A 20,533-nucleotide genomic window follows, 5' to 3' on the forward strand; every position below is an offset into this window, starting at 1 on the left:
AAATTACCTTACCATTTCAGAGCCAAGCCAAGACCAAGACTCGACCGGTCTCCGCTCAAAAGTCAAATCCAATGGCCGGTGGCCGTCGATACGCAACGTCCCAATCCCCATCATCAGTCATGAGTGCGGAGGATACAGTCTGCGCCTGAGCATATTCAACCTTCATCCAGCCAACCTCGCCCAACGTACAGCCGTACACCGGCCCGTGTCCATCGTCTGGCCCCCCTCCTGCAGCCAATTCTGCAGCCAATTCTTCGGGGTCCAACTCTGGGGACCACCTCCCATCGATCAGAATCACAAATCCAGTAGTATTATACTCTTCCAAGTCCTCGGTCGGTATATCCAGCACAGACTGTAACGCCTCCTCGTCAACCATGATACACAGGCGATATCGGGCCGAGTACGCCTTCTCTGCATGTTTGTATGGCACCCCATGCTCCGTCTCGCAAGCCACCCTCGCCCACTCCTTGAAAGCGTCCCGTATTTGATCAGGCGTGGCCCCGTCAAAGCGGCGCGCGTCTTCCATCACAACAGGCCGAAAGGAATCCAACATGTCGAGCCCGTCGTGGCTTTCCAGTTCTGTGCGGACACTGCCCATGAACCGATCGAGGAATTTCGCCCAGTCCGCGTCGCTCTTGTAGGTGGTTCGGTACATGGTAATACCCCAGTAACTGAACCCGTCCGTCTCCAAATTTCCCTCAATGAGGTCAGCCGTGTTTTCCTGCAATCGACGCCATGGGGTTCTCTTGGAGTCTTCGAAGCCCCTCCATGCTGTCGCTGATGTGGATGAAAATGGCCGTAGTGATTCACCCCTGACCCGGGGAAACCGTCGAGTCCTTGGCTTAGTGCCCCGATATGGTATTTTCTCTAACCGTGAAGCGAAGACGGCTTGTCCAGTGCAGCACGTAGACAAAGATGTAATGCTTGAGAGTGTTCTCTTCGCAGGGGTGCTGAACAGGTATGTTGAGCTTCTGAGGAAAACTCGGGAAGAGAATGTGAACGACATTGAATCATCCGTAGCTTGCCGAGGAAATTAAAGAAAGAAATAAATTCAGATACAGAAATGAGAAACCTGGAAATTGCGGTTCACATCCACGCTTGTGCGCTAGCTACTTAGCAGTTAGCACGGTACACAGTAACTAACTAGAGGCCTTTTACTAGTTAACTAGCAACTTAGACCTTCTATCGATCCTATTGGTGCAGCTGCGGGAGAGGTTTGCTTGACATTGACCGAATGTGAAAAGGCATATACTCAGCTCACTGGGTATCTCGAAGCAACAGAGGACGGTCATCGAAGGTTTGGGCAGTTCATGGTTGGGCTGCCATACCCGGCCGGGCCGGCCCATACACGGAATTCCCAACGATGGTTACCATGAGACACATGTCTGTTTTGCGGTCATGTTCTTCAGGTTACCACAGATATACACGAACTGTACCTTTTCTTCCAGATCAAAAAGCCTTGACATATCTCCATCACGCGTGAAGAGTTCTGAAATGGCGGTGTTTGGCTGCCACGCGGGGTGGGGAAACTTGCATTTAACCTCGTCGGTACTCGTCAATAATTAATTAATCGCTTTTGACAGTATGCAGGAGTAAAGGCAAGGTACGGCTCGTTAATCCAGGTGAAAAATAGTATCTGGCAAATCAGAATCCAACAAAATGAGTTTATCCAAATTAAAAACAGGAACAAAACTTATTGGTAGGAAATCGGGGTGGTTGGGTTTTTGGAGAGGCTGGGAGAGACCCTGTGTACTGTTGGCACAACAAACCTGGCGCTTCTCTTTTCTTCTCTCATTCCCCTCCATTCTCTGTCTATTGCATTCCATTGATCTCTTGATCTCTTAAGACCTGAAGAATCTGAGATCTCTGTTTTCCAGTGTTGATTGATCCACAGACACAGATCGCTGAAGTATACAGGGTGAGACAAGAGTCAGACCACTAGTCTGGGGAACTCTGCGACAGTCTAGCAAAACCACCTCACTATTCGACTTGTCTGATCCTACCGTACGGGTTTCAGTGAGCGTTGTGTCGCTCTTTGTCTGCGATGCGGTCTCCATCCGTCTTACCGTTGCTGTTAACACTTGTCTTACTCCTCAACTACTCGCTACATACCACGGCAACCCCGCTCGGATTCGAAACCAACGCCCTCGAAAACCAACTTGAAAAGCGCTGCGAGAATCCATGTGGTTACAACGGTTGGCTTTGCTGTGAGTCTGGTCAAACATGCAGTACCAACAGCGCCCAAGAAGCCGTCTGTGTGGATGGAAGTGGTAGCGGTAGCGGTGGAGGCTATCAATATTATACCACTACCATCGTGGTCACCAACACCGATCTCAAGACCATTACCTCTGTATGGAGCAGCCAAATTCCGGCGGCCACAGGCACAGGTACCTGCAGACTGGACCTTGGCGAGGTCAAGTGCGGCACAACTTGTTGTGAGGCAGCGCAGGAGTGCGTGGAGGGTCAATGTGTTGCTGAAAGCTCTTCAGTCGCGGTGACTGCGACGGGAACAGATGCAGAAGCCACGCCGCCCGTGCGAGGCACGAGCAACGGAGCAAGCACCGTCACAGAAACCTCGGCACCGACCACCACAGAAGGATTCACAGCGCCTGTTGGAACGGACGGCGCAGACTTGATTGGAGCCCACCCCGCACACGGTGGGGGAGGATTGAGCGGCGGCGCTATCGCAGGAATTGTCATTGGCAGTATTGCCGGTGCGTTCTTGTTGTTCCTGCTTTGCGCCTGCATGTGCTTCAAGGGCATCCTGGACACTCTCCTTGCAGCACTCGGTATCGGCGGAAAGCGCCGCAGAAAAGACACAACTTATGTTGAAGAGCGCCATTCCCATCACTCGCACAGTCGGCCTCCACCTCCGGCCCCAGCACGGCGCACGTGGTTCGGAGCCAAGCCAACAGGGGGAGACAGCGAGGTCAGCGAAAAGAAGTCCAAATGGGGATGGGGCACGGTTGCCATCATCCTCGGTGCCCTTGCTCTGTGCTTGGGATTGAAGAGAAAGAGAGAAAGAGAGCATGACGACGACAAGACCGAGTCCTCCTACCCAAGCTCGTATTATTACTATTCCGACTACTACTCAGGCACAGGGAGTACGTTTCGCCCTCATGGATTGTCCCAAATGAAGCATGTTTACTGACTATTGTTCTCTCACAGGTAGCAGAAGCTATGACCGACGAACTCGAGACTCACGACGATCGCGACCACCTCGCAGTCGCTCTCGCCGTGGATGATAGTTAACGCCTGACTTGAGGAGACTTGCTTCGTTTTTTCACGGATTTAATATTCGTTGACGATCACTTCCACTTCAGTATTGCATTTATGGCGCAGGGTTTTTTTTAAATGATTTATGTTTCACTATGATTTGCACGATGATTTTGTTTCGGATTTGATTGACGATATAGGTGTTTTTTCGATGTCGATATGAGATATTTATGGTACTGGCACGTTGTGATGTACATATGAAATTATGAGTACAAACTTGAGATGATATTGATCGATATATGGTTGCTATCCCGGTATTGGCTTCAAGATCTCGAATACCGCTGACCTCGGGCACTGGCATGAGGTGACTTGAGCAGCTGGTTTGCCCATGAATGGGAAACTGCGATAGCGGCAGAAAGCAAACAGTTAACCTTGCAGAATGCAGGAAACAATGTGCTCTGTTCACAATGACCATCTGCAGGTTTGACACTGGAAATCCAGGGGAAATACTGCGTAGAGAGAGAATGTCAGTAAACTGTAGAGCGAAAACCACACAAAGAGGACCGGGCAGACACTCCCCGCCTTCACTTCCGCCTTTTCCCTCCTCCACACTCTCTCTAACTACCCTTCTCCAACACCCAACTCTCCTTGCAAGTCTTTATCATCAATGATTTTAGTCTCGGGATTAAACTCCTGACACTACTCACTTCATCTTAACTTCGTCCCCGTTCCCCCGTTTTCCGTCTCGGTTGCTTCGCCTAGGTTCCAATCCTTCGGAGTATTACGAGTCTCCGAAACGACTCACCACCCACCATGCTTCAAGCGCAGCCTCAGCACGTATTCTCCCACCAGCATCAATACGCCCAGGCAGATCCCTCGTGGATGCAACATCAGCAACAGCAGCAACACCACCAGGCTCAGCAGCACCCGCACCAGTCGCAACAGCAGCACGCTTCCTTGGTCGCCGCCCAACAACATGCCCAAGTACAAGCTGCTGCTGCCGCAGCACAGCAACAACACTATGGCCGCCTCGCCATGAACGGTAATGGTGCTGGAAATCCCGCGCAGGGAGCCGGTGGCGCCGGCGGTATGGTCGGAGATGGTATGCCAAATTCGGGCTCTGCCATGGATGGTGGAATTAGCGAGGAGAATCGCAAGGTCTTCATCTGGGTCGCCGAATTGTTAGACCCAACTCGCAGGGAAGCGGCTCTGATGGAATTAAGCAAAAAGCGGGAACAAGTCCCCGAACTGGCCTTGGTCATCTGGCACTCTTTCGGTATGGTTCCATTCCTGGTATGCGTTGAGCCTGTGTACAATAACTAACGGTCGGGAACTTGCAGGTGTCATGACTGCGCTTCTTCAAGAGATTATCTCGGTATATCCGCTCTTGAATCCTTCCCAGCTCACTGCTGCTGCATCAAATCGAGTCTGCAATGCGCTGGCGCTTTTGCAATGTGTCGCATCCCACAATGAGACCCGCACTCTATTCTTGAACGGTGAGCAAACCATCTACCATCACACACGAACACGGTTGCTAATCTTGTCTTCTCTCTCGTGCAGCTCACATCCCTCTTTTCCTCTACCCCTTCCTCAACACCACCTCCAAGTCTCGTCCCTTCGAATACCTCCGGCTCACGTCGCTAGGCGTTATCGGCGCCTTGGTGAAGAATGATTCGTCCGACGTGATCAACTTCCTCCTGACTACAGAAATCATCCCTCTCTGCCTTCGCATCATGGAGACGGGATCGGAGTTGAGCAAGACCGTTGCTATCTTTATCGTGCAGAAAATTCTTCTCGATGATATTGGCTTAGCCTACATCTGCGCGACATATGAGAGATTCTACGCCGTGGGTACCGTTCTAAGCAACATGGTCAACCAATTAGTAGAGCAACAAACTGTCCGCCTTCTCAAGCATGTTGTGCGCTGCTTCCTTCGGTGAGTTCTCATTCCGATAACCCTCTTTGTGCTATGTCTCTAACTATAGGACAGACTAAGCGACAACAGCCGGGCCCGCGAGGCCTTGCGACAATGTCTCCCCGAACCTCTCCGGGACATTACGTTCAGCTCTGTCCTCCGCGACGATGCAGCCACCAAGCGCTGTTTGGCTCAACTCCTTGTCAACCTATCCGACCCTGCCTCGGAAGGAGTTCCGACAGCCATGTAACATACGAAAAGCATCTGTTTCTTTCTCCCGAAATATTTGAGACCTTATGATACGATATGCATGGGAAAGGGCTTCTGGCGATTAACGGTCACAAGGCGCAATATTGTTGCAGAATTGGATCCATCGAGGTATGTCGTCGATTGAGGGCATCGGGTCCACCTCTGCTTTTTTTTTCTTCATTCATATGGTTTGTTTCTCTCTTTGACTTATTTTATCGGGGTTTCTTGAGGGTTCCGTGATCTGGGAAGGTCTAATGTAGTATTCTTGCCTCTTTTCTTGCTTTGCATCTCGTTTTGAGGGAAATATGCTTCTTTTCTACGTTTGATCTTCTTTTTACCGACAGTCCTCTCTGTCGCATGGCGCGAATCCTGCTTGGCGCTGTCATCTGTGTGCATTTCCTCGTCATCGACGATACCTAACTTCTCCGTGTGAGATAGACCTTTGAGCAAGAGATAGTCAAGGATCCAGGCGTTTGGTCTCTCATTTGTATTTCGTTTCTCTGTGTGTATATGCGATTTGTTTTTGAAGAGCATGAATGTACTTGTCTCCGATTCATGATATTCAGTCTTTGAGTTCCAGGCTTCCAGCTAGCTATTGATCTTATTGTTGGAATCTACTAGGTACTATATGTATTCAGTAGGACACTATTGAAACAATCACCTCCTTCATTCAATTTGGACAAACGACTCACGTGACGTAACTGACGCGCCTTACTGCCGTCTTGCCTCACGACACGAGAAAAAAAGGCTCAGTCCCAACCTTCATTGCTGTCAAGCTCTTTTTCATTTTTCCCTATTCTTCCTTCTCAAAGTTCAATCATCTGTGACACTACTGTTCGCCCAACTTCCGTTTCTCTTATCCTTTGTTAAAACACCTAAGAAACCCGACCTTTACGGTTGTCCCGCCGCGATGGGATCGCGAAAGCGCACCCGCTCGGAGGCCATGCCGATGACCGAGCAACAGACCCCAGAGACCTCAGAGCAGCCTGGTTTGCTCACACAGCTCAGAAACAACTGGGCATTTGCAAGCGTCATGCAGTACATCGCCATCTTTGGCCAGGTCATGAAGATTGACGAGGATTTTGGAATCGAGGTATGTCTATTCGCATTGTCTGGGATGAGTTCAGTGGATGCGCCTTCTGTCGCATTGGTCGCAGAATACGCAAGGACATATTACTTGATTGAACATCCGCTGATGATTATCTTTCCCCCATGCTAGGAGCTCGAAGTCGAATGCCTCAAGCCTGAACCATCTCACAAACTAATGGAGATTGGATTGTGTCTTCTCAAGTGGATTTCATCGCATCGCGGTCTTACGTATGTACAGTTGCGCCTTGTTTCTCCTTATCTTGTGCCGTTCCACTGACATCGCTGCGTTGGCAGGTTCGACAATTTCGATGAGTACACCCGACGCCAGTTCAATGCGAAGGCACCCAATAAACCAAACCCCTTCGGACAAGAGGAAGAACCGAAAAAATTCATTGATTTCGATGTCTTCACCAAGCTACGTGTGTTGCACCAACTGACAACTTGGACATTCTGGAATCCCGACCGCATTCGCGATAAGATGCCGGAAAAGAAGGAAACCGAACAGATAGAATGGGTGAGCTATTTCTCTCTCTCGTTTAGGTTCGGTGCTTGATTGTCACATACTGACCATTCCCAGCGCATTGAAGAGTTCGGATGGGACCGCGAGGGACGTACATACTATGTTCTAGATGATAACCGCCTTTACCGTCGCACCGATCCTCCCCTGCCTCCCCCTACGAAGCGCCCCAAGAAGAAGGCAAAGAGCCGATCCTCCCGAGCATCAAGAACCTCGAAGCGCGTCTCCACGGCAGCGGCGGATGATGCATCCGGGGATGAGAACAAAGAGTTCGACGATGCAAGTGCCGCCGCAGCCTTTGCCGAAGACCCTTTTAAGTGGGAGTGTGTTGCTGTAACACTTCCTGAATACCAGGCTTTCTTGGAGACGATTCAAAGGACGAAAGACGCGGACGAGAAGCAACTTCGCGACAACATCACTGAGCACGTCTTGCCTATTTTGGAAAAGGCAGAGGAAGCGCAACAGCGTAAGCGCCAGAAACGTGAAAAGGAACTTTTGAGCCTGCAACTCGTCGCGGGTGCGAAGCGATCTAGTCGACTTGCCGCAAAGGAGGAGAGGGAGCGACAGGAACGCGAAGCCGCTGAAGCTGCTGAAAAGCATGAACGCGACCTTGCCGAAGCTCGCAAGGAGCAGGCGAAACAGCAACAGCTCGAACGGGATCGCCAGTCACGTATGATGACTCGGGAACAACGCATCAAAGACCGTGAACAGAAGCGTCTGCTGCATGAGGCGGAGCTCGAAAGAATTGCGGAAGAACAAGAACGAATTGAGAGGGGCGAAAGCAGGGTTTCTGCCCGGAACCTGAAGGCCGACCTGGAGAAATCTCAGAAGAATCTGGCAGACCTTAGTCAAGAGGATCAATGGATCTTCGACTGCTCTGGCTGTGGAGTATATGGCGAGAACTTGGTGAGTTTCAGTTTCCAGCCGCGAGATAACCCTCGTCTAACAATTTCATAGGATGATGGAAGTCACAGTGTTGCATGCGAAAAATGCAGTGTGTGGCAACATAGCAAGTGTCTCGGTATTTCACAAGAAGCGGCAGAGAAGGACGACTTCCACTTTGTCTGCCGGGATTGCAAGCAAAAGGTGGAAGACGCCAACAAGCCCAAAATTCCTCCGCTCAAATTCAGAGTCAGCACTTCCGCATCTCCTTCTGATGCTCCACAAGCTGGGAAGAAGCGCAAGATAGAGGATGATGAGAATCATGCTCCGCCCTCGCCTGTGAAGAGATCACACATGGCGCTATCCACTGTTCAAAACGAACCATCACACTCTCAACCTATTCTCCAATCACCCGCTGTCGGCCATGGCAACTTCTACCCTCCTCCGTCTCCTCAGCGCCCAGTCCACCACATGATTAACACACCTCTGCCCTCTTCTAGCCCTCCTCGTCCCCCATTTTCTCCGCCCAAGGGCATGAATGGTCTGCTTCATACCTCTGTAGAGCAGCACCCACGACCTTCCTCCCAGCAGGCTTTGCCGCCTATGCAGCAGGCTCCTCATCTTCCCCCCATCGGGTCCTTCCAGTCTGTGCGGCCTATGTCCTCTCACTCGACTCAAAGTCCCATCCAGAATCAGCCATCGATGTCGCCTACGCAGGGCAACCGCGATGTTGGGCCCCTTGCGGGCTTCCCGCCTGTTGCCCCCAACCATGCACCCTCTCCATGGGGTTCTTTCGAGACTCCGCGCCCACAGTCCGGTCACGGAGGCACGCCCTCGATGTCGAGCAACTACCCGTCTTTCTCCGCCGCAACTCCCAACGGCCATCATTCTTCGCCTCCACAAAGCTCCCACGGCATGGGGATGTCTGGGATTAGTCCAACTAAGCAGTCTCCTCGTCCACCGACTGCCAGTGGCATGGCTGGCGCACCCGTCTTGCCGCCCATCCGCCGTCTCGAGCCGAGCCCGAAGCTCATGGGCCGAAGCTCTCCAGATGCCCCCATTCCCCCTCCTGTCAAGTGCATGACTCCGGAGCAGGAGGAACGTCGGCAGCGAGAGAATGCTTCAATGCTGCACCAGGCCTACCACTACCAGAGCAATGGCCAGCATCCGATGTCGTCGCCATCTCTGAACCGCATCCCTCCGTTGGGCTCAGGGGCTGTTTCGCAGTATCCTGATCCGGTTCCTTCTCCTTATCACGGAAGCAATGGTCAGAGCAATGGTCAGAATCACGGTCAGAATCACGGTCAGAATCACGGTCAGAACCAATAAAATAATGCAGCAGTATGAACGACATGCCCTTTTTGAACATCGCCTCAATCTTACTCCTTCCCTGGAGGAAAGGATAATCTGCCAACATTTGATGACGTTTGGATAAATTCCCAATATCCTTACCTGAATTCGAAATCCGACATTCACTGCATCGTCACCCAATAGCATGTGGCATGTCCTGTCAATAAGTTTCTTGACGTCTGTTTAAACTTCTGCAGCGCATGGACACAGTTTGGACAGAGTGGGCGCAAATGGTATTCCTCCGGAGATGCTTTTCCTGACTATCCGGAGTTATTTTCCCTGACGACATATCATCTCTCGAACATCGGAAGTGCCAAGTGGAGCCTCTTGGCTTCTTGGCCTGGCTTTCGTTCACCCTTCTTGTTTTCTTTTCCCCAAAAGTTCTTCAATCGCAGACGGACGTGGCCTGATCACTATCAATCCCTTTATTGTTGGTGTCAGGCCCCTGTCTCTTGAAAATCTTTCTTTGTGCCTCCCTACAGATGCCTGGCACTGTGGTGGAATGGCCTTTTGAATCCCTTTTGAATTGATTTCTTTCCTGTTTTACAATGCATCAAGATGGATGAGGTCTGGCGTTTTCAGATGGTCAGGGCCTAGATACCAGTCCTGGTGTGCTAGGACATGTGTATTCTAATAGAAATCTTATTTGGTTTCGCTTTCGATTACTTGACATTCAATGTAGTTGTAATCTTAAGATCCATCCCAATATATGGAGGTACGCAGTACTATAGTTTTCTGAGATCTTTCTACTAGTACTGTGAACTGTTTCAATTGAGCCCATAATCTATTACAACCTATCACTAACTCTTTCTCTTACAATGGAAGTACTACTAATCAGATTCCCATACCTCACCGGGCATCTATCAAGATCGGTAGGTCGTCAACACAGAAGTCTTACGCACGGTCCCGATCAAAATCGACCGATACATCGATCGACATATCCCCCTGACAGCAACTGCAATGCCCAACGCAGACCTGCCCAGCTGGACCGCCAACAGCATGCGCATGCGCCATGGAACATACCAAAACAATACCTGCCTACATGTACACAGTACATATAACCCTCTAATTATCCACCTGCGCGCTGTCCGCCGTACGACTACGACAACGAACACATTGTCACTCACAAACGCGGCTCACAGCACCACCACGCTGTCTCCCTAGCGCGATCCCGCGAGAATATGCCATTCCTTATTCGCGGCCTTATTTTCATTTCATTTGCCATAAATACAATAGAACCACATTCATCACGGCAATCAACCAACGACAACGGCCAGAAAAACCAACAGGCTCTTCCCGTCCCGCGCAACGGTTATTGTACCCACTGTAGGGCCAGAACTAGTACACAGATGCCCGATGGGCCGGGCGGGAAAGAGTGTTAGATCACGATAGTGAAGCGCTAAAAAGAGTAGCTTAGTACTGGATAAGTAAAAAGTGCGGCAACTAGGTATCCCGCTCCAATAAACGCTCTCGGCAAAAAGTACAGCCCTCGTTGGGGTCGACCCCAACTCGGGGGTAAAAAGGGTCTAGCTGCTGGCATGCGGCGCAGTCAAGTTACATTGTAGGTAAGGTCGAGATGGACTTGCAAGCGACAAGCCCTGGCGCTACTTGGAGATGATCGATGTAGATCCCGGGCTAACTTGCGTTGTGTTAGGTGCAGACAGCAGGTTCACCTTTTGATCTTTGGGAAGGAATCCCCACTAGGTTAGGCTGTTAGCTTGCCTTGAATTCAGGGAGTCCGATGGGACATTCTGTCATGTAGCTGTCATACTTGAAGGGAAACAGGATAACCGAACTATGCATCAAGACCTCGGGATTTAAACTTGAATCAGGCTTTAAACATAAAATTTAGAATAAAATCTAAAATATTGCAACTACCGAGTTAAACAAAGCATATTTCAACGAAGGCCGATCTCAAACCCGAGCTCCTTTACTAGATGGAGTAAGTCAAATCTCGGAGATACTGGACCTGGTCAAAGCCTCAAAGGGTTCAAATGTAAATGTCATTTCCCCGCCCTAAACAGAGAATGAACCATGGTTCCTTCCCGTCGAACGCTGGAATTTAACTCGTTAACCGTTGATCGTGATATCCCACGTGACCGCATGGCCTTTCGCTAGCTTGCAGAGAGAACGGAGCTAGTTCAATGCATCCATCACACTTCCAAGGCCCGGGTTGGCGTACCCCAACATGTACATACGTCTAGTTAACGATGTACTACTTCGTATTAATTGGACGTGAATTATTGCCGAAGGCAAATAACTCGATTCAGCTCTTAATGGCCAAAAGCACAGATTAAAATCAAGAGCGATGATTAGTCCCTTGAATAGAAAATGAACCCCGATTATCCAATCAGAAAATAGCATTTTCGGAAAACAATCCTGCGAGGATTTTGTGGACATAAGTACACGGAATGGAGTCTCTCCATAGCGCGGCTATGCCACCAAGCTATTAGTTATAGTGGACATGCCTGGACTAAGATGAGGTATACTAGTTAACATATAACTATCAACATCCAATCTTGTACGCAGTACTCTCGTTGTATAGTTAACGACCTGGATTAAGAATTTAAGATCATATTAAGATCATGATCCGAGCTTTTATGCTTCCCCACTTATGCGCTTATGCAGCTCATACACCGCATATCTCTGAAATTCGGCTTTGTGCACCAAAAAAAAGGTTCAAAGTGGGGTCCCGGAACCTGGCCCGGTGAGTGGAGACGGGTCTCCCGTTGAAGTCTGGACTTGGGCTTTTTACCCAGATAGGTGCTGTGTGTCCGGTACTTAAGCAAAATAGCGGCCATTAGACACAAACCCTGATACGATCTGCACGTTGGTCTCCGGATCTTGAATTGCGAACCGAAAGCTAAAAGTATGAAAGTGGAAATCGACAAGTCGGACCCGAGCCCGAGTCAAGTAGTATTTGTCAACGTCAAAACGCCTTAGTCCTTTTAGGTACAACTTAGCCCCAAGGCCACTGACCACTTAGTCCACTTAGTCCCAGACACGCCATACTACAGACGACTAGTTATCCCTCCACTAAGCTACAACAGTGTAGTCCGGTAAAGAGAGAGTAAGACAATTGCATTCGTGGCGATCCCATTCTTTCAACCGAACTACTCCTTGACTCCACCATCGGCTGTCATGCATAGTGCAGGTACAGAGTACAATGGTCCATCCCATCGTGATCGGGATGCAAGATGCGAAGATCAGAAAAGCACAGATGATTATCACCTACTAAGCTGTGGTCATTGCTTCAGGACCCAGACTCCTGCTGCCCTGCATTACTAGCCGAGAACGACCCTTTGCTTGTTTTAGCCCCCTTTCAAATTTCGATTCCCGAACACCTTAGCGAGTTGAAGGTCGGGATTTGGTGTTCAGTTTTGGATGGTAATGCCAATGCTCTGAGACAGATAGCTCTCGAAAACCACCCATTTTATCTAATTTGGCGCGTGTACATAAAAGAAACATGGTAAGTACACAACCCGTGTTCACTCGAAGTGGGGAGGGGTCGCAACGGTCAGGAGACAGCCCACGATCGACGGAAGAGACAGCCGAATCCCGCGTAACAGGCCAGTTGTCACGATCAAAAACGAAATAAATTGTTGTATCAAATTACTAGAATACTAAAGCTGGAGAATAAAAAGAAAGAAAGAAAAAGCGGGGCACGGCCTCAGCTAAAATATCCGCCTGGCAGAATCGCCACTCTCCGCCTAAGCTTAGACCGTCACATTGCCCTCCTCTTCAAGAGGACCTGGCCCACCAGGTCTGTCATACGGCATCAGGTCTATCATCATCAGGATGATCTGGTTCGAATCGATCAGCAAGGGCAGCTTCAGCCCAGGTCTGGAGACGCTTCGGAGGTCCTGGGTGGTCCGGGTGCAAACGGTGGAACTCGAGTAGCTTCTCTGGAGCATTCTTGAAGTTCCTCGCGGGATACCATTCGTCGTCTTCTTCGGTCTGTCCGAGCCACTTCACACGATACTGCAGTTTCTTGTAGCGCAAACGTACTGCAACGATCTTGTCAACTTCCCATTCGTCTTCCTCATTAACCACGACTGGCGGTGGCGGGTCTTGGATCTGTCCTGGCAGAGGCTCTCTGCGTGCAGCGCGACGCAATTTCTCAGCGGCAAAGACCGGATGCACGCGAATCGAATCCGGCAAGCTCAGTTTGTATGCGTTCTGACCGATCTTCTCGATGATCTCATATGGTCCAGCAGCCTGATTAGCAAGCTTCCGCCCTGGCTGGTCAGTCCGCCAATTCTTCGATGTCACGTAGACCATATCTCCCACGCCGAAATCTTCTTCACGCCGGTGCCGATTTGCCTGCTGGCGTTGGCGTTCCTGTGCTTTAGTAGCACGTAGCTGGGTCTCTTCCCAAATCTCCTGTAACCGACTCGTGTAGGTGCGCGCTTCCTGCGTCTGATGATCAGATGAATCAACCTCGCGCGGGGATATCTGGTTCCACCAATCAACGTCCTCTGGTGGCTGCCAGTCAAATGACACCCGTGGTTCGTATCCTCGTTCCACAAAGAACGGTGAAACACCTATTGTCTCTTGCGGTAATGTTGCTGCTGCGAAGTCAATAATTGGCAAGAGTTCGGACCAGTCATCTTGGTAGTAATCGACAAACGGCCTTAATCGTTGGGCCATGTGCTGGTTTGCAATCTCACTCTGTCCGTCAGTCTGAGGGTGAAATGCCGTTGAGAGTTTCCTTTCGATCCCGAGTACTCGACAAAACTCCTTCCAAAACGAGGATATGAATGGGCCTCCCCGGTCAGACACAATAGAGTCTGGCAGCCCTACCCATCTGTACACATTGTCAATGAAAAGACGTGCTGTGGCCTTCGCGTCTGTTTGTTTATGACATGGCACGGATATCGGCCTTTTTGATAGGCGATCCACAAAAACGCATACTGCATCGTACCCTCTCCGGTCCTTCGGAAAGGACCTGAAATCCATGGTGATATGTTGCCAGGGGCGTCCGGGGATTGGGAGTGGTTGTAAGAGTCCGGGCGGTCTATCCCTCCATGCCTTTGTCTGCTTGCAGACACGACAGTTGTCTACATACCGGCGTACATCTTCTGCGAGGCCTGACCAGTAATATCGCGCAGTAGTCATTCTCTTCGTCGTTTCCTGGCCTGGGTGCGCCATTGACGGCGATGGATCTCATCCAGTAAGCGTGTTCGGAGGTCACCGTCTTCCGGCATAACGAGCTTCCCTTCTCGCAGTAGTAAGCCGTCTTGGAGTTGCCATTTCCCTTCGTCATGCCTCGCCTTCTCCCGATACTCCTCAAGACTCTCGTGAGAGCGATTTGCATGCAAGACCCGATCGACAATCGGCGAAACAACAACTGGTGCTAAGATCGGTGTTATGACTGCAGGTGACTCATGCTGATCTTCTTCTTCCTGGTCATCAGGATGCACACCAAACTCAAGTACTCCACGTGGTAACATGATTTGTTCGTCTTTCTGGTTCACTGGTTTATCCTTCCGTGATAGCGCATCGGCTACCACGTTGCCTTTACCTTGGTGGTATCGGATCAGGAAATGGAAACGCGAGAGGTAGTCACACCATCTTGCCTGACGACCATTCAGTCTCTTACTGGTCATAAAGTATTGCAGTGATTGGTGGTCGGTCCAGATTCCAAAACGTTCATCGCGTTGTAATCCTTCTAACTCGGCCCTCCACTCCTCGAGGGATCGGATAATGGCTAGCATTTCCTTGTCATGTGTGTCATGATTTCGTTCCGCCTGGTCCATTGTTTTCGAGAAAAATGCTATTGGGTGCCATTCGGTGTCGGGGCCTTTTTGCGACAGCACGCCTCCAAGGCAACCGTCTGATGCATCGGCCTGGATCTGGGTTTCTGCTGTTGGGTCGTAATGTGCGAGAACCGGTGTGTTCGTCAATAACCGTTTCAGCTCTCTGAACGCTTGGTCACATTCTGGGGTCCATTTGAAGGGTACCTCCTTCTTGGTCAGCCGGTGCAACGGCTTCGCAACTCGACTATAGTTCCGGATAAAGCGTCGGTAGAAGTTACACATTCCCAAAAAAGACTGGACTCCCCTGACGGTGGTGGGCGGCTCCCAAGCGTTGATCGCCTCAATCTTCGCCGGGTCCACTTTGATCCCGTCAGTCCCAATGATGAATCCCAAGAACTTCGTCTCGGTGGTATGAAATTCGCACTTGTGCAGTGCTACCTGAAGACCGGCCTCTCCGAGTCTTTTCAAGACCGAGTCTACATGTTGTTGGTGCTGTTCTAGGGAACCGTCGGTGTAGATCAGGATGTCATCAATGAATGCCGTACAAAAGTCGTCCAAATACTCGCCCAAAGTGTGGTTGATGTACCGTTGAAAGGTTGCGGGTCCGTTTGTTAGTCCGAAGGCAGGACCTTATATTTAAATGCCCCATAGCGGGAAAGGAACGTGGTAAGATCCTCCGATGCGGGATCCATGCGGAGCCTATGGAATCCCTGGTACACGTCAAGCTTTGTGTAGTACTTGGCTTTGCTAACCCGCTGTAGCATCTCATCGATGAGCGGGATAGGATACCGATCCTTTTTCGTCAGTGCATTTAACTTCCGATAATCCACGCAGAACCGGAAACCTCCCCCTGGTTTTCGGGCCATCAAGATCGGAGATTGGTACGGGGTCGTTGACGGGACGATGAATCCCTTGTCCAGATTTCTCATAATGTAATCTTTGGCAAACCGTAGCTCCTCCTCGGTCTGTTTGTACAATGGACAATATCCCAAAGCGGAAGGGTCTCCTTCTAGTTCGATGCGGTGATCGGGCGAGCCTCTAAGGGGTGGCAAGATGTCTGATTCCTGCCGGGAGAAAACCCTTCTTCGGTGGTGGTAACACTTTGGCACCTTGACCTCGAAGTCTTGCTCTTCTCCACGGCTCTTCTCCTCGATGATCCGGTCAATCTGGGCCAGTGAAGTCACGAAGACTTTTGTGCCTTCCCGGAGCATATGCCTATGGAAGCCCACTCCCCCGATGGCTGCGATGTCTAGGCTCTTTCGCGGTGCTCGGTCGGGAACTTTCCGGGGTATCACTGCGATAGATTCACCTTTCAGTGCACGTTGCATCTTCTCTGTGGTGTCCCCCTTATGATCATGCCCGTAGCTTCTCTTCATGGCCTGGGGGGTTTGGTCCGCAACCCGAGGCCGTTTATGGCGATCGGCATGCTCTCCGTGGATCTCTTGTTCCATCAATTTATCACGGCGCTTGACGTCCTTCTGATGGTCGGGATTCAGTTTCGGTCGCCGTAGAATCTTCCGAGGAACAGGACGGATCAGTTGGGTGACGACTTGATCCTTCAGGGAACGATCCTCGGGCCACCACAAGCGGTGATTGGCACAATCAGGTAACACTTTGAATTTCTTGAACCACAACTTTCCCAGAATGAGGTCGTGTTTGCCTAACTCGGTCACCACCATCGGCTGTTTGAGCTGGACTCGACCGTCAATCATCAAAGTTAACTTCACTGCGTGTCGAATACAATTCCGTGAGTCGCCATCGTACGCTTCCACGGGAAATTCCTGGTCTAATCGGCGCGTCCGCAAATTCCAATGGCGAATGAGGGCCTTAACCAAGTTTGTGTTTATAAAAAGGTATCCATTGGCTCCGGTGTCAGCTAGGCAAGAAACTGAAATAGCTTTTCCATTCATAGCTATACGCGCACTAAACGTTAAACTGTTATCGGATAGTAATTGTGTGTGGTCCAGTTTCTTGAGTGACACCCCTTTCACACCTGGGAGGGAGACTTGTCCCAGGCCTACCCGTTTCCCGAATCGGCGTCGGTCTCTGCTTCTTCGATCTCGTCTTTCGTCTTGGTTTTGGCCTTGGCACCCGTCACGGTGGCGGAGGCGACGGCGGTCCTTTTGTTTTTGTTTGTCTTCTTGGGGCAGTTATAAGAGACGTGGCCCTGTTCCCTGCAAATGAAACACTTCCTTTCCTTCATAAGTGTTGCCTTTTCGGCGTCGGTCAAGCGGGTAATCTCCTTTTTGGTGGAAGTCGAACGCGATGCTTCCCCACGGCCGGCAGTGCCGCCGTTGTTGTTGCGGTTCGTATTTCGAGTGGCATTCCGGGCGGCGACTTGCTGAGCGATCAAGCGGGAAGCAATCTGGCATTTGTGAATGAACTGCTCGAGGGAGACTGACTCATCTCCCGAGTGGATCATAACTTGAGTTTGTAAGAGAGGTGGCAATTTCCGATACAAATCCTTCTTCCTGAGGTCCATCGGTTGTTCGGATTCCTCCGCTAGGCGGGTGAAGTCCGCCAGGAAATCAATGAAGTCTTGTTTCGCATCCATTTTGAGGTCCAGGTACTCATCCCGAGCCACCTGCTTTTGGTTGGGATCATAAAAGACGCTTTCCAGATGATCGAAGACGTCCTTGATTGTCTGGTAGGGAGTTGTCGAGTTGTCCTGCATTCGAGGACTAATATGACCATACGCTTTTCCCTCGCATCGACTGCTGACATATGCTAACTGATGTGCCGTTGTGGGGTAATGATCATCATTCAAAAGCAGCTTCCGCTGCATTTCTGCCCTCCATGGTTTGAACTTCACACCCTTTCCGTCACTAAGCACCGGAGGACCTCCTGTGGGTGGTAGGACATCAGCCCAGGAGTTCCATTCCTCCAGTCCATCCTCTTCAAGAAGACCCACCGTAGCAAGGTCGCTTGGAGGCATGGCGGGACTTCGGGAAAGGCGGAAGGAGAGCAATGAATCAATTACAAAGCATCCCAAGAAGACCGCCTTGCCTTGTCTAAGTTCATCAGATCGCCTGCTATCAGACAAAGCTCCAAGTCCCATGGCAGTGGCCATGCGCACTGCTTGACCACTCAACAGCCAGGCCGCGGTCCAATCCTCGAGACCCATGTTAACCAAGGTTAGCAGCAGCAATGCCTGGATATGGCCAAGTTCATAACGCGCTTTCTCCGTGGGAATGAGATTCCGCGAGACAGTATAATATTCTTTTGCCAAGGCGATTGGTTCAGCGGGACCGGCCCGCGAATTTGTTCGTGATTGGGTGATTGTGTAGCTCAAGATTGCCCATAGCGCAGCGTGATCACCGGATCCAGGTGACGTTGTGGTGATAGAGAAAGGAGCGTTGGCGTAGAGGTAAGAGGCGCGGAGGATGTTATGCTTGGCGATCACGGGAAACCATGAATGCGTGACCGCAAAGTATATTTCGAGCAGTTGTGACGTCTGAGGCGGCAACTGCAGCGTACGGGAACTGGTCGTAGCCACAGCCCGACTATCCGACTCTTGCAACAAGCGAGCCCGCTTCACACCCGGCGATGTAGCCAACGCTCCGACCACGCGCGGAGCATCCGGCCCCAGCGGAGTGGACGTGCGTGCTACTCGGAACCCCCATTGGCCGTCCGGTCCATCGTCCTGCGCGTTACGCGATCGCTTGCCTGTCGAGGAACTGGATGCATCAGAGCTGGAGAGCATTTTCTGGCATTTTGGCGGACCTCTTCTGTGCCGGGGACTGATGGTTTCCTTTCACGGTAGGTGCACCTCCTCCCATCATCTTGACCACCGCCAGCAGACTTTCTTTCTCCTTCTGAGCCTGGTCTAACTCATCCCGCATCTGGGCATACTCTGCCTCCATACGCGAATCTCCATCCTCATTTTCGCGGGGGATTTGTTGCGTTAAACGCATAATCCGTTCGTTTAAGTTGTACACCTCCTCCTTATGGGCGTCCTCCATCTCTTTGATTTCCTGCTCCCTCTGTTCCCACTTCTCCTGCCTGTGTATCATGAGCGTGAAGGTGAATTCTGCATTGTCTTTAATCCATTCGACGAAATCCTCGGGGGAGTAGATCTGCTTATCGGCATGTGTTTCATCCCCGGGGATAACCAGCGAGCTGCGTCGCCTGGATTCTAAGGAGCGTGCATGTGGTGTCTTGACAGTCTCACTCTCGTCAGGCCGATCAGTGGGTCCTTCAGCGCCGGGTCGTGCCATAATGACGGTCGGTCCGTCCTATTGGCTTAGGGTTGGGTGGGGCAGTACCTGGTAGCATGAACCTGTACCCGGGTACAGTTCTTCGCTCTTCAGGTGCTGAAAAAGAAAGTTGTAAGATCGGGTGAGCTTTAGTATAATGTCACGATCAAAAACAAAATAAATTGTTGTATCAAATTACTAGAATACTAAAGCTGGAGAATAAAAAGAAAGAAAGAAAAAGCGGGGCACGGCCTCAGCTAAAATATCCGCCTGGCAGAATCGCCACTCTCCGCCTAAGCTTAGATCGTCACACCAGTCATGAAGCGTTAAGATCCGCGGAGGTGGAGTGAACGACTGTGGAGACCAATTAAGCCGCCGTGTGACGGGACGAACCATCTATCACATCCGAAACTCTGATTCCCATTAGAACTCGGTACTCAATTCTTGTTCGAATTTAAATATGAAGGTACGGGATAATTCAGCTCCATAAGTCTCCGAGTCTGGATGTCTGATCCATGGATAGATTCTCGTGCTCAAGATTGACTTCCAAGATTGACTTCCCGTTCTGTGATACGTCGAGCAACTTTGGGTGGTTAGTAATGGTGATCATGTGTGAGATTGATTGAAACTTCCAGGTTGTCTGCTCTAGCTAACCTACCGTCATTTGCTCATTTCGTTTCCATTCACTTCGCCATGAGCGGCCGGAGTTCAGTTCTGTTTCCGCCGCTCACGTAACTTTTGAATTTAAACACGAAGGGTCGAGAAGCGCCAGCTTGCCATTATGCTTTCTTTTTCCCTTCAGACACTTTCTCCAATTTACCCCAACCTCGGGGTCATCCATCTCCTGCAGGAGACACGGTCGAGTATCTTCCAAAATCGGAGATTGGAAGCGATTATCAGACAGATGAGTCTATACGAGATGAATCAAGAACAGCGTCAACACTTTCGGGCACTCCGGGTTCTAAAGCATAACCTATGGCGTTAGAGTTGTGCCCAATTTCGCGCAGATCGACTGTTGGATTTGACGTCTATGCCTTGAATTGACTTTATATGACGATCGACGTTCGTTGACAATACTTCGCAAAGCTAGTGGGGATTGAATAGGGAGAAAACAACACAATAATAATAGTTATCGAACATGAACAGCGAAGAGACGGGGAGGGAAGGAGGGGAGGTGCCAAAACACGTAGACGTGTAGTATTCGCGCCAAAAATGAAAATGATAACACCATCTCTGCATTAACTACAACAGGCTAGGAGCAATAGAACGAAAATGGCGCAAGATGATAGAAACAGACACCGATGACACCTATCCACACTAGCTTCAAGACTTGCAACTACACAGCTCCATCATTCGTGCA

General features: G+C 50.4%; 6 protein-coding genes across 6 annotated transcripts; 3 read left to right on the forward strand and 3 right to left on the reverse strand.

The window, feature by feature from the left end:
* Nucleotides 1-55: 55 nt before the first annotated feature.
* Nucleotides 56-1,006, reverse strand: N7515_003497 (uncharacterized protein; the record flags this gene model as incomplete). Its single annotated transcript, XM_056664241.1, has 1 exon — nucleotides 56-1,006. The coding sequence occupies one exon, from the start codon at nucleotides 1,004-1,006 to the stop codon at nucleotides 56-58; it is 951 nt and encodes a 316-aa protein (XP_056523298.1).
* Nucleotides 1,007-2,044: 1,038 nt separating this feature from the next.
* N7515_003498 (uncharacterized protein) lies at nucleotides 2,045-3,252 on the forward strand (the record flags this gene model as incomplete). Its single annotated transcript, XM_056664242.1, has 2 exons — nucleotides 2,045-3,104; nucleotides 3,173-3,252. 2 exons carry the CDS (start codon nucleotides 2,045-2,047, stop codon nucleotides 3,250-3,252), a joined length of 1,140 nt encoding a protein of 379 aa, XP_056523299.1.
* A 777-nt stretch (nucleotides 3,253-4,029) lies between these two features.
* Nucleotides 4,030-5,381, forward strand: N7515_003499 (Rcd1-like cell differentiation family protein; the record flags this gene model as incomplete). The annotated part of the gene is made up of 4 exons (XM_056664243.1): nucleotides 4,030-4,492; nucleotides 4,557-4,712; nucleotides 4,777-5,152; nucleotides 5,207-5,381. The coding sequence occupies 4 exons, from the start codon at nucleotides 4,030-4,032 to the stop codon at nucleotides 5,379-5,381; spliced, it is 1,170 nt and encodes a 389-aa protein (XP_056523300.1).
* Nucleotides 5,382-6,290: 909 nt separating this feature from the next.
* Nucleotides 6,291-9,197, forward strand: N7515_003500 (putative PHD finger domain protein; the record flags this gene model as incomplete). Its single annotated transcript, XM_056664244.1, has 5 exons — nucleotides 6,291-6,473; nucleotides 6,600-6,697; nucleotides 6,764-6,983; nucleotides 7,047-7,892; nucleotides 7,944-9,197. The coding sequence occupies 5 exons, from the start codon at nucleotides 6,291-6,293 to the stop codon at nucleotides 9,195-9,197; spliced, it is 2,601 nt and encodes an 866-aa protein (XP_056523301.1).
* A 6,941-nt stretch (nucleotides 9,198-16,138) lies between these two features.
* Nucleotides 16,139-16,689, reverse strand: N7515_003501 (retrovirus polyprotein; the record flags this gene model as incomplete). Its single annotated transcript, XM_056664245.1, is given in 2 exon segments — nucleotides 16,139-16,192; nucleotides 16,207-16,689. 2 exon segments carry the CDS (start codon nucleotides 16,687-16,689, stop codon nucleotides 16,139-16,141), a joined length of 537 nt encoding a protein of 178 aa, XP_056523302.1.
* A 305-nt stretch (nucleotides 16,690-16,994) lies between these two features.
* On the reverse strand, nucleotides 16,995-19,194 carry N7515_003502 (transcriptional regulator family TF; the record flags this gene model as incomplete). Its single annotated transcript, XM_056664246.1, has 2 exons — nucleotides 16,995-18,669; nucleotides 18,701-19,194. The coding sequence occupies 2 exons, from the start codon at nucleotides 19,192-19,194 to the stop codon at nucleotides 16,995-16,997; spliced, it is 2,169 nt and encodes a 722-aa protein (XP_056523303.1).
* Nucleotides 19,195-20,533: the final 1,339 nt, after the last annotated feature.

Source organism: Penicillium bovifimosum (assembly GCF_028826915.1).
Source record: "Penicillium bovifimosum strain IBT 22155 chromosome Unknown utg000003l_segment0_segment0, whole genome shotgun sequence".
Lineage (NCBI taxonomy): Eukaryota > Fungi > Ascomycota > Eurotiomycetes > Eurotiales > Aspergillaceae > Penicillium > Penicillium bovifimosum.